At 43.7% G+C, this 12,992-nt stretch overlaps 1 protein-coding gene across 2 annotated transcripts in view; it reads left to right on the forward strand.

Moving 5' to 3' along the window:
• Lars2 (leucyl-tRNA synthetase 2, mitochondrial) overlaps positions 1 to 12,992 on the forward strand; it is a 97,422-nt gene that overhangs the window by 45,872 nt on the left and 38,558 nt on the right. For both annotated transcript variants that reach the window (XM_057767147.1, XM_057767146.1), the window contains exons 7-9: positions 248 to 391; positions 6,042 to 6,149; positions 6,511 to 6,670. In XM_057767147.1, the coding sequence (XP_057623130.1) occupies positions 248 to 391; positions 6,042 to 6,149; positions 6,511 to 6,670 (412 nt within the window). The remainder of the gene's footprint in view (positions 1 to 247; positions 392 to 6,041; positions 6,150 to 6,510; positions 6,671 to 12,992) is intronic.

The following is a 12,992-nucleotide window of genomic DNA, read 5'->3' on the forward strand; positions in this document are numbered from 1 at the left end:
AATCCTGTATATTCATCCTGTCATTCAAGAAAAACCTAGGATCGATTTAGACATGTTCCCAAAGGCTTCCATCCTCCCCTAGTCTACTCTAACAAGGGCATTTCATGTGTCCTTGCCACAGCTTGTAGTTGCCTATTGGCCAGGCAGCCCACCCTTAAGATGCTCTCAGGCTTGGACCACACTGTTCTCCAGGCGCCCCTCCACAGAACATTCACCACGGTGTACCCCGTCTCCTGCATCCTAACAGGCCTTGGTTAACTGGGATCCAGTGGACCAAACAGTGCTGGCCAATGAGCAGGTGAATGAATATGGCTGTTCATGGCGTTCTGGAGCCAAGGTGGAGAAGAAATATCTCCGACAGTGGTTCATTAAGACAACTGCATATGCAAAGGTAAGTGATGTAAGAGACTCCCAGTAATGCCCAGTGTGTGGGCAGACCACACCGGTGGCTCTGCTGAAGGAGCCTGGGAAGCAGAAAGCCCCAGTGTTGTTCACAGTACAGCGTGGTGGGCAAGGGGAAGCTTTAACAAGAAGGGCACCCGGAGATCTTTCCAGGTCATTGTTCGCTGAGCTATCAGAAAGCAACAGTAACTCTATCTGTAATTATGAATCCAAGGAAGGAAAAGGGAATGAGTCTTTGTGAAGCTCAGGAGGGGTTGGATTCTAGTTTCTCTGTGCCAGCGCTTATAGTGCCCTAGAGTGAAGAGCTGACTGACTGCTCTCTAGCAGAGAAGGCCAGGGTAGGAGTGAGCTGGGTCAAGTCCAAAGCTCCAGATGTGACTCTTCTGTGCCTCTGATAACTGTGAAAGCTGCCCTGGGCCTCAGTTTCCTGATGAGTAAGATGAGTGATTAGAGCTGATGGTGATGGTTCAAGCACCTTCTGACTGATTTCCGTATTCAGAGATTCAAGACAAAGCCAGCAGTAGAAGCAGAGTTGCTTACTGAGTCACAATGGCCTGGACGAAGTTCTGTATGTGTGTAACACCCAGTGCTTCTATTTTAATTTAAGTCTCAAAGGCAGCCCATGGCATGCCTGGACAAAGTCTGATTCTCATCTGCAGATAACTCAGGTCAGATATTGTGTGCGGGGCTCACGTTCAGAGAAAGCACAGAGTTCTAGGCAGCTTCTGATTCCCACATTCTGGGCCAAACCCAAACCACACCCTACCAGCTCAGCAGACCCTCACTGTCCTCCCTCCAGAGACTGTAGTGAGGGTCATTTTATTTTAGTCATTTTTGTACAGCTGACCTGGGCATGGATCTGGAAAAAGTTCAAAAGAGCTTATTAGTCAGTGTCTGGCAGAAAGCAAAGCTGAGAGTGTAGCTTTCTGTGCAGGTCCTCTCTGCTAGCCTCAGATCCGCCATGTTCCTGAGACAGGGTTATTCCCCTCAAGCCTCCAGATAGCACATTGGAAAGGAGGGGTGCCAGTCCCTCTAATGGCAGTATTGGAAGGTCACCTGGTTAGCACCTGTGTCTTGGTCTGTGCTTTGAGTTGGAAATGTAATAACCTGACACCAGAGGCATTCTTCTTTAAACTGTCAGCTGTGAATTTTCAACTGTTCAGCAGAAATGCTGAGTTGCCATGGTAACTCTTGGTTCTTGCTGAACTCCTGTGCAGATTTATTGAAAAAGCTCTTACAAGGTCAACACTGAAAATTGGGAGAAGAGGGAGAGTCCATGATGCTGGCACAGGCAGTGGTTCTGGTGGGAGAGTGAAGCAGACCCAGGGCTGTGTGGCACATAGAAACTCTTGGGTTCTGCCTGGCTAAGGGAGGCATTGAACCAGGGCTGTGTGGCACATAGAAACCCTTGGGTTCTGCCTGGCTAAGGGAGGCATTGAACCAGGGCTGTGTGGCACATAGAAACCCTTGGGTTCTGCCTGGCTAAGGGAGGCATTGAACCAGGGCTGTGTGGCACATAGAAACCCTTGGGTTCTGCCTGGCTAAGAGAGGCATTGAATCTCCAAAGGCCATGATTAAAAGCATGGATAACACCCTAGGACTGAGGACAAGAACAGAATATAATGGCCTTACCGAAGATTAAAAGCAAGTCTCTGAGAGACTCAAATAGAGCTTCTATAACAAAACAGATCTAAAGGGGGTCAAGCATGATCCAGCACCCCTGTAGGGCATTATCTGCAGGACCCAGCATGTAGTAAAAAATACCATGTCTTTTGCAGGATACTGTGAACCTTAACTTAAAAGTTTAGATATAGACCAAGGGGCTGAAGTTAGTTGATAATACCAAGGCATTTGTTATATAGATGAACAGGACTTAAAAAGAAAAGATGATCATGGTGAATTTCAGGAGAGTAGAAACTACCTATAACAATGAACCAACTGGAAATCTGGACCAGAAGAGAACATCAGACAGGAAAGTTTCAGTGTTTGGGCTGCAGAGGGACAAGCAAGAGTGGAATAGACCATAAAGCCAGCTTTGTGTTGTGAAGACACTCCCTCACAACAGCCCCAGCCTGTACAGGGAATCCATACTGAGTAGCCCTAGCAGATAGGTGTGTGCTGGGGGTTGGGAAGCAAAGAGATAAACGCAGCAAGTTAAACTTGAGCGCCCCGGGGGAAGGCTCAAAGTAGGTCCGGAGAGGTGATTAGGGGCAGGATCAAGTGACACATTGTGACTTCAGCACAGGAACTGGATGAAATAATGAAATACTGTAAAGAAGGGAGTGATGTCAGAAACATGGGGTAGTTCTTTTTTTTAAAGATTTATATATTTTTAAGATTTTGTGTGTAGGTATGTGCATGTGAGTACAAGTGCCTTGAGGAGGCCAGAAGTTCGAGATCCCATGGAACCGGAGTTACAGATGGTTGTGAGCCACCCAGAGTTGGTGCTGGAAGCTGAACTCAGGCCCTCTCAAGAGCAGAAAGCGCTGCTAACTGGAACCATCTCACCAGAATTTTGTTTTCATTAGAACATTGTGGAATGGATAGTTGTGACTGTAGGCACCAGTCCAAATGCTTTTGTGATGGTCCCAACATGCACTCTAGAGTTAGGAAGGACAAGTAGAAAGGGACTAGAAAATTCGTAAGAGGAAGAATCCCCTGAGCTTGGTGATCTGTTGGATGAGAGGGTACAAGTAGCGGTAGCATCCAGGAAGACCTGACTTGATGGGAGGTCCAGGGTTAGACCTTTGAGTCTGAGATGGCCATCAGACATCCTTGGATGAAGAGGGAAAAATAATAGGAACTTGGAAAGTTTGATCCAGGTTCTTAAAGATCAAATGAAATAGGATTTTTGAAAACTTGGATAGAAATTGTCATGAATTAGTGAAAGTCCAGCTGTGCAGATAAGGGTGCGACACGGGGCCAACTGAGAATGCTTTCAGCTGCAAGCTACTGAAGACCCAGGTTGTGGGGATTTAACAGGTACTTCTCCATGAGAACCAGTGCTAAAACCAGCCTGTTCCAAGGCCGCCAGCTGGGCATTTCAGGGCTTCTCTCGACCTCTTCTTTCTGCTTGTGATCTCGTGACTGCTAGATGGTGACTGCAGCTCCCTCCAGATACCACATCTCCACTCCAGACAGAAGCAGCAGGGACAGTGCAAACGAGCCCTTCTCTCTGGAAAGCCCCCAGTAGAATTCCATTCAGGTTTTGTGTTGCATGGTCACCCCCAGCATTAAGGGAGAGAGCAGAGTGAATGTGGGCTTTTCAGCTTCTGCTGTCCAGGTGGAGGAGGAATGAGCCATGGCTTGGCCTGAGTGCTGTCTGCCCAGGGATCTTCAGAGCTCTGTGTTTGCCCCAAGGCTGCCCATGAGGTCAGAGTCCAAAGGGAACTCTGAAACAGAAAGGCATTTTGTTAAAGGCTGTTGTGCAGTGTGTTTTATTTCTTGCTTTTACTCCTGCCCAGCCCTTCAGAGTTGTTCACTGTGAGCTGTAAGCATGATCTCAGCCGTTGACCGACAGAGAGTCAGGATGGGAGAAAGTGCAAGCTAGGGTTGCAGAGAGTGTGGGTGCTGTCTCATGGGCAGCTTGTGGGAGGGGAGGAGGATGAATGACGTTTTCCATGCAGAAGACACAGGGTTCGGCTGTGTTAGATGTCTCATTCCCATTGCCAGTTTTAGCTAACAGCCCTTATTAAATGAACTATCGTTTAATTCCAAACTGTGCCCTGCCTGGAAGACCATTGAACAGGGCACAGGGAGATGCTTTCTTCCATCTCGTGACATACCAGCTTCCTCAGATTTACTTTTGTGAATGAAGAAAGGTGCTGAAGAAGACTGTCCTTCCACAGAGTCTTCTACAAACCAGACATGTGGAGAGGTTAAAATGTTGCAAATCCAGCCCACATTTTCTTGGGGTAGCTTTAGCCCTCCTAGTACCTGTTCGTTGCTCCCTCTGTACTTGACCCGACATCTTTGTGACCATTAGGCAAATCCTTGACAATGTATAAGCAGAACTCTAGTTTATCTTTGGAATGTATAAACAGACCCTTAGTTTTCAACCAACCAAGGGCTAAGAATGCTATCAACTAGGACCTGCAGCCTGAAGTTGAGGTTCCCTTTCTTTGCTGTAGCTGCCCACCTGCTGTTCCCACCAATCTCTTTAAAAAGTGCCCTGGCTTATGACTTTCTTTGTTCTGTTATTATAAAAGCTTCATCAGAGTTTTACCGTAGTGGCTGATGGAATTTGGTGTATCCTAAATCTGTGTTCTTGAGCCAGAGTCACACATCTCTTCTCCCTTGGGAGGTGAGAGCTATGTTTTTTGTTTGTTTGTTTTGTGGACTCTTTTATTTGTGTGTGTCTATACACAGGGTTGCCTGCTAACCTTGAACTCTAGATCACCCTGCCTCAGCCTTCCAAGTGCCAGGATTATAATAAGTATGTTCCACCAAACCTGACTCCCCAAGATTTCATAGCACTTAAAAAAAAAGTCTAAAAACCTGGCGCTTCCCCAAATTTTTGGATTCTGTGAGCCAACTGAATTTCTATACCTGTGGTTTACTGGGTGGGAAGGCGAACTACTTGCCAAGGGTAGAGAAGTGAGATGAGACCAGGACTGCCCCCACAGAAAGAGGATGGACCGCTGTGGCCAGGAAAAGCTGAGTGAGCCTTGTTGTTCTGTCTTAGGCTGTGCTGTTGGGTGAGGCCTTCCCTGAAGACCTGCTTATCCAAAGTTAGCGTTGAGTAAATGCATTTATTATACAGGGAAGTGAAAAGAGCTTGTTTGGTGCTTCAAGATATTGGATTCATTTGGTCAACTGGAAAAAAAATTCACTTTGTAAAAATATTCATAGATTTGCCTAGATTTTAGGCCAGCATCTTTCCAGAGCTAGCATGTGAAAACACTCACATTTCTTCCTGTCCGCATGTTTGGGCCTCATTTCCATCTGCATATTTTAAGGCTAAGGCACCTCCACCAGTTCTCCCACCCTTGACATGCAATCTGGGAAGAAAACAAAACAAAACCACTGGCTGCTAAACATGTCACCTGAGGAGGAGGAGGAGGCAGGGGGTTGTCAATTCAGAGTCAGCCTGAGCTAAGACCCTATATCCAAACAAACAAAAAGAAGTAGAAGAGGTAGGGAGGAACAGGAAGAGGAGGGAGAGGAGGAGGAAATAGAGGTTCTGCTGGTGTGGCCAGTGATGCTGGGGAGGATGAGAACAAAAATTCCGTGGGAATTGGCAGCAGTCAACTGGAATACTCTGTGCAGTTTGGAACTCCTATGGGGAGAGCTGTGGAGCTCATCTGCGGACTGTGAACTCCTTTTGACCCCTGCAGACCGAGGGAGAGAATGCTGTAAACACTTTCGGCAATGATGTGAATTGGGGTCTTTGTCCATTTCAGCTTTCTTTCTTCCATGGAACCTTGAACCTTGAACAGAGATAGGTCAGGCGGAGCAGATGGTTTGTGAATTGAGCGCCTCTGTTGTCTTTTGCCACCCCTACTGAGGCACGAGAATGAGGGAGCCTAATGTCCAGAACCTTCTTCCGCATCTCCACCTTTCCCACCTCAAGCCCCACACCACTTGTTCTCACATGAGCTTTGCACTGTTGCTTTTCTGATCTCTTTTTATTTCCGTAGGCCATGCGGGATGCCTTGGCAGACCTCCCAGAGTGGTACGGAATAAAAGGCATGCAGGCCCACTGGATTGGGGACTGTGTAGGCTGCCATCTAGACTTCACATTAAAGGTGACAACACCCTGGCACCCCAGTGTTCATGCCCACAGAGCTCTCTTGCATTTTGGAGCCCTTTGAATGCACAGCAGCTCCGCACCTGACCATAGCACTGCCCAGCACAAAGAGAACCAGGAGGGTATCTTCCTAAGCCAGCTTTCCCTACCTTCATCTTGGGATGCCTGGTGCTGAGTGCAGAGAGGGGACTGACAGAGCAACCCCCTTCTGTTCTCCTGCCTGGCCCCTCTTGTACACATTCCTGGTCCTGTGGTCAGAAGCTGCCGTGGCTGTTTGGGAATGAGGAAAGGGGTGGAGTGGGGAGCCACATAGCTCAGGAGGAGGACTGAAAATGAAATGTCGTGTTTCATCCCGCCAGGTTGATGGACAAGACACAGGAGAGAAACTGACAGCATATACAGCCACCCCTGAGGCCATTTATGGCATTTCCCACGTGGCCATTTCTCCTAACCACCGGCTTCTACATGGCTGCAGTTCTCTGAAGGAAGCCTTGCAGAAGGCACTAGTCTCTGGCAGAGGTGAGCTATGTGGTGAAGCACAGGCTTCTGGAGTGTCCTCCTTCAGCTGGGTAGCTGTCCACGAGACCATAACTCCCCACGTGTTTGCCATTTTTCATGTTTTTCACCTTAGCTGTGATTTTTAGGGGTTTTTTTTGTTGTTGTTGTTGTTGTTTTGTTTTTTTTTTAATTATCAAAACCTGAGGATAAAACAGCTCTGGCAACATTTAGTTGTCTGTCCTGCGTTTCCTCAGTCCCAGCCTCTCTGCATTCAGAGCGTGCCCAGAGAGGCTCAGTTCTTTACCTTCTGATTCAATATTAGTTTAAAGCTTTCTTCTGATATGGAGAGAATCAGCTCCCAAATTTTTTTAAATTCCTCCTGCAAATAAAACTACTGAAAAAGGTCTGGAAAGATGACTTGGTGTGGGAAGGTGCTACATCATAAAGCCTGAAGACTTCAGTTCAATCCTTATGACCCACATAGTGGAAACAAAGCTCAGACACCTATAAGTCCTTTGCACGTGCGTGCACACACACACACACATTGTTGCACACACTCCCATTTTTCATTCCCCCATAAATAAATAAATGCACTAAATTTTTAAAACATGAGGATAAAAATTGGCAGCATTCGGTTGCCTGTTCTAGGTTTCCCTGAGCAATTGTTGTTGCTGGGACTCCTGACCTTTTCCTTTGCAAAGGTAAGACTGCACACCTTTGATTAGACCCAAAGCTGCAGCCAGCCAGGGAGCGGGTGTAGGGTATAGAGTCTAATGGGTGAAAGGATGCCCTTGTTGATTAGATAAATGTAGGTCTCTGGAGAAGATTTAAATATCTCTGCAAAAATCTCATCCTCGGGCTGGAGAGATGGCTCAGCCGTTAAAGGCTAGGCTCACAACCAAAAATCTCATCCTCATGCTTCCTTGTCCACTGTGAACTTTAACCTGCCGCTCACATCTGAATTATTGGGCTCTCCAGCTGTTTTGGATGATGTAAACTGGATATACAGTGTCATGACCACTTACTTCTGCTTCAGACAGTGATTGTTTTCTGAGTGCAGTGAGGTCAACTCTAGCCACCTGCCCTTCCTAGGAGCCTGCTGTGGGCCCAGTCTCCTGGGTCAAAGACAGGTTTTTATAGTCAGTACCTTTGGGCTTAGGACAGAAGACACTCAACACAAGGCAGGTTTTAACTCTTGCCTTCGCCTTTTTGTTGTTGTTGTTATATATTAAAATAAAGAAAGGATACAATTTAGAATTCCATGTGTGCTTTTAAGGCCTCTGTGCCCATGTCTCAGGTTCTGTATTCATTATGTTTCTGGCAAAAGAAACTCAAGGGAAGTTTGAGAGTAGAGAAATCGTGGTACCAGGAATATGAGGCAGCTGGTCACATTGCGTCCACAGTCAGTGTGGTGGCTCCTTTATTTGAATGCATAGTCACCAGGGAGGAAATGGAATGATTTGAAAGAATGAGGAGGTGTGGCCTTGTTGGAGGAAGTGAGTCACTGGGGGTGGTCTTTCTTTTTTCTCTCTACCTGTAGATCGGTATGTAGTAGTATGTAGTAGTATGTAGTAGTATGACTACTCCTCCAGCATCATGCTTGCCTGCCACCAGCTCCCTGCCTTGATAATAATGAACTAAACCTCTGAAACTGTAAGCAAGCACCAGTTAAATGTTTTCTTTTATAAGAGTTGCTGTGGTCCTGGTGTCACTGGCTGAAACGGCTGGGAAGCAGAGAGAGAAGTGAACGCTGCTGTTTAGCTTGCTTTCTCCTTTTTATTCCGTCCAAGACCCAAGCCGGGGTGATGGTGCCACTCACATTCAGGATGGGTCATCCCCCTCTCAGTTAAGTCTTTCTGGAAATCCCTTACGGATATACCCAGAAATATATTTTCATGGTTATTCTAAAAACCAGACAAGTTGACAATAAAGGTAACCATTTCAGATTTTTTTTTAACTCTGCTTTAAAAAAAAGAAAGTATTAATTTCAACTATTTAAAAGGAGAACTCAGGTTTAACCTTTTGAGTTATTTTGAGATTCCTTGAAGCTGTGATGATTGAAAAGTAAATATTAAAACTAAATACTTTTAAGTATCCAGGTCATATATTTTCCCCCCTCATAGTTCATTTGGGGACACAAGATGAAGTAATTTTAATAATTAATGAGCTAATAAGTTATAAAAGATTACAGCCCCTGAGTTGAAGATACCATAAATTCAGTGCACCTTCACAGAGGAATTTATCTTAGTTACTTTTCTGCTGCTGTGCTAAGACACTATGACCAAGGGAACTTTTAGAAGTTTGTTTATTAGGCTTCTAGTTTTAGGTGTTGAGTCTATGACCATCATGGCAGGGAACATGACACTGGAGCAGTAGCTCAGAGCTTATGTCCTGATCCACAGGCACAAGGCAGAGAGAGAGAGAGAGAGAGAGAGAGAGAGAGAGAGAGAGAGAGCTAACTAATAATGGCCTGGGCTTTTGAAACCTCAAACTCTTCATCTAAACCACCACAGTATCTAAGTATGTATGGCTAGTCGTATGTTTGAGACTACTTGGTAAGGTCCCAGTGGCTAGAAAGAGCCAGAAACCACATAGAGCACCAAGAAAGGGATATCTTCCAAGTTTCAGAAATTTATTTTAATCCCATGCATAGCATTGTATATTCTAGATCTTACCTTTTAGGGTAAGCAGTTGGCTTTCATCTCTTCCTCCTCCACTCCTTTTTTTTTTCAGATTTCGTTTATTTTTACCTTATGCATATTGTATGAATGTTTTGCCTGCATGTATGACTATGTACCGCATGTATGCAGTGCATGTGCAGGCCAGAAGAGGACATTGGATCCTCTGGGACTGAGGTTACAAATGGTTGTGAGCTGCCATGTGGGTGCTGGGAGCTGAATCCAGGTCCTCTGGAAGAGCAGCAAGTGCTCTTAACTGCTAAGCCATCTCTCCAGCTCCTTCCTCTTTGGGAGACGAGTTCTTGCTGTGTAACTCCCAACCTGGCCTCAGACTTTCCGTCCTTCTCCTTTAGCTTTCTGGTGCTATTACAGGTGCCTAGCAAGCCATCCAGCAGCATCTTTTCAATGTGTGAGGCTATACTGGAGACCCTACTTCAGGACTAGAATGTAGCTCAATGGTAGAGAACTTGCCTGACATCTACAAGGTACTGGGTTTGACCCCTAGCTCCAGAAAGAGAAAGTAAAAAAGTGTGTGTGTATGTGTGTGTGTGTGTGTTTAAGGAAGACAGTTATTGTGAACATTTATATCCATATGGGTTTTGTTTTTATAAAATTTTCCTTAGGAGACATGCCCAAGAGTGGGATTCTTTTCAAAGGTATGATCATGTTTCTAGCTCCAGCCCTTGTTGCTTGTTTAGCTTCTGAAAGGGCCTCGCTGTTTTACAGTGCCACAGCTAGTGAATCTTACTACGGCCTCACCGGCAGGCGCCATCCTTCTTAAAGTTTTCTCTGATTGACCAAGTGTAAAATGATAAAACTTCAAGGTTAATTTTTATTTCTTTTTAATAATTGTTTTTATACAGTGTATGTGTGTACACTATGTGTCAGACCCCCTGGAGCTCCAGTTACAGGCAGTTTGAGCTGCATTATGGGGGTACTGGAACTGAACTCAGGTCCCATAGAAGGACAGTAAATGCTCACAACTACTGAACCTTTTCTCTAGCCCTCTAAAAATAGATTTAAAAAAAGAAAGAAAATATAAGTGATAAGACTCATTTTAGCTTTCGGTAGAGTACCTACCTAGTATATACAAGCAAGTTATGGGTTTGATCTCCAGCTACACACAGACACACAAATAAAGGTATAAAAAGTCAAAGAACACCAGCGGTACGACTGCAGCTAACACTGGCCTCTTTGTGCAGCCACTTGTAACTGTTTAGGTGTGTTTACTTGTTGGCATGACATAGCCTAGTTAAACAGATATTTCTTTCCTATAAAAAGCTGAGTGGATTTGACAAGCCTACCATGTGACTATAGGCTGTTGTTTTGTCTTGTTGACGATGTCCTTTGCTTTACAGAAGTTTTTCAGTTTATTAATTGTTTCTCTCAGTGTCTATGATGCTGGGGTTATATTTAGGAAGTGGTCTCCTGTGCCAATGCATTCAAGTGTTCTTCCCACTTTCTCTTCTATAAGGTTCAGTTTGGCTGGCTTTATGTTGAAGTCTTTGATCCATTAGGACTTGAATTCTGTGCATGGTGATAGATATGGGTCTATTTTCATTCTTCTACATGTTGATATCCAGTTATGCCAGCACCATTTGTTAAATATGCTTTCTTTTTTCCATTTGATAGTTTTTGCTTCTTTGTCAAAAATCATGTGTTCAAAGGTGTGTGGATTGATATCTTGGTCTTGGATTCGGTTCCATTGGTCCTCCTGTCTGTTTTTATGCCAATACCAGGCTGTTTTCAGTACTGTAGCTCTGTAGTAGAGTTTGAAGTCAGGGATTGTGATGCCTCCAGAAGTTCTTTTATTGTACAGGATTGTTTTGGTTCTCCTGAGTTTTTTGCTTTTCCATATGAAGTTGAGTACTGCTCTTTCGAGGTCTGTGATGAATTTTGCTGGGATTTTGTTAGGCATTGCATTGAATCTGTAGGTTGCTTTTGGTAAGATTGCCATTTTTACTATGTAAATTCTACATACCCAAGAGTATGGGAGATCTTTTTACTTTCTGGTGTCTTCTTCAATTTCTTTCTTCAAAGATTTAAAGTTCTTGTCATACAAGACTTTCACTTGTTTGGTTAGAGTTACTCTGAGATATTTTTGCTATTTGTGGCTGTTGTGAAGGGTGATGTTTCTTGATTTCTTTCCCAGCCCTTTTATCATCTGTGTACAGGAGGGCTACTGATTTTTTTTTTTTGAGTTAATGTTGTATCCTGCTACATTACTGAAAGTGTTTATGAGTTGTAGAAGTTCCTTGGTAGAATTTTTGGGGTCGCTTATGTAAACTATCCTATCATCAGCAAAGAGTGAGAGTTTGACTTCTTCTTTTCTGATTTGTATCCCCTTGATCTCCTTTTAGTGTCTTATTGCTCTAGCTAGGACCTCAAGAACTATATTGAATAGATATGAAGAGAGTGGACAATCTTGTCCTGATTTCAGTGGGTCACTGGGAGTTTCTCTCCATTTAGTTTGATGTTGGATGATAGCTTGCTGTATATTACCTTTATTTTGTTTAGACATGTTTCTTCTATCCCTGCTCTCTCCAAGACCTTTATCATGAAGGGATGTTGTATTTTGTTGAAAGCTTTTTCAGCATGTACTGAGATGATCATGTGGTTTTTATTTTTCAGTTTGTTCATATGGTGGATTACGTTGACAGGTTTTTGTATGTCATCCTTGTATCTCTGGGATGAAACTGACTTGACCATGGTGGATGATGGTTCTGATGTGTTCTTGGATTCGATTTGCCAATATTTATTTAGTATTTTTGCATCAATGTTCATGAGTGAGATTAGTCTGTAATTCACTTTCTTAGTAATGTCTTTCTGTGGTTTGGGTATCAGGGTAATTGTAGCCTCATAAAAAGAGTTTGGCAGTGTTCCTTCTGTTTCTATTGTGTGGAATAATTTGAGGAGTATGAGTATAAGTTCTTTGAAAATCTTGTAGAATTCTGAGCTGAAACCACATCTGGTCCTGGGCTTTTTTTTTTGGTTGGGAGACTTTTTATGACTGTTTCTATTTATTCAGGAGTTATAGATGTGTTTAATTATCTGGTCTTGATTTAATTTTGATAAGTGATATTTATCCAGAAAATTGTCCATTTCCTTTAAGTTTTCCAATTTTGTAGAGTACAGGTTTTTGAAATATGACCTGATGATTCTCTGTATTTCCTCTGTGTCTGTTCTTATGTCCCCCTTTTCATTTTTGATTTTTAAACACAAGTAAATTAAGCATTTGTCAGTTACTATTCTTGTGCCTCTAGACTTTGGGTATTTAAGCTTCTAGTCCATATACTCATTGAGGATGTCAACACGTATGGCTCTTTTCCTGCTACTGCTCATTCAAGATAATACAATGGTTGGATAAAATGCAAGTCATTTGTTTCATAAATATTGGTAACTGGATCATATAAACTATTATTACATTGTTCTGTTTCATTGTTTATTTTTGAGACAGACTCTTTCTGTGTATCCCAGGCTAGTCTAGAAGTTACTATGTAGCTCAGGATACCCTCAAATTTACCACCCTACTGCAGCTTCCAGAGGACTGGGGTTATGGACATGCACTACCAGGCCCAGCCTTACTGTCTCATTCTTATATAACTTTTTATTATTTTTTTCTAAAATTCATAGTCTCTTTCTCTCTATGTGTCTCTCCCTTTCTC

This window comes from Chionomys nivalis, chromosome 4, assembly GCF_950005125.1.
Source record: "Chionomys nivalis chromosome 4, mChiNiv1.1, whole genome shotgun sequence".
Taxonomy (NCBI): Eukaryota; Metazoa; Chordata; class Mammalia; order Rodentia; family Cricetidae; genus Chionomys; species Chionomys nivalis.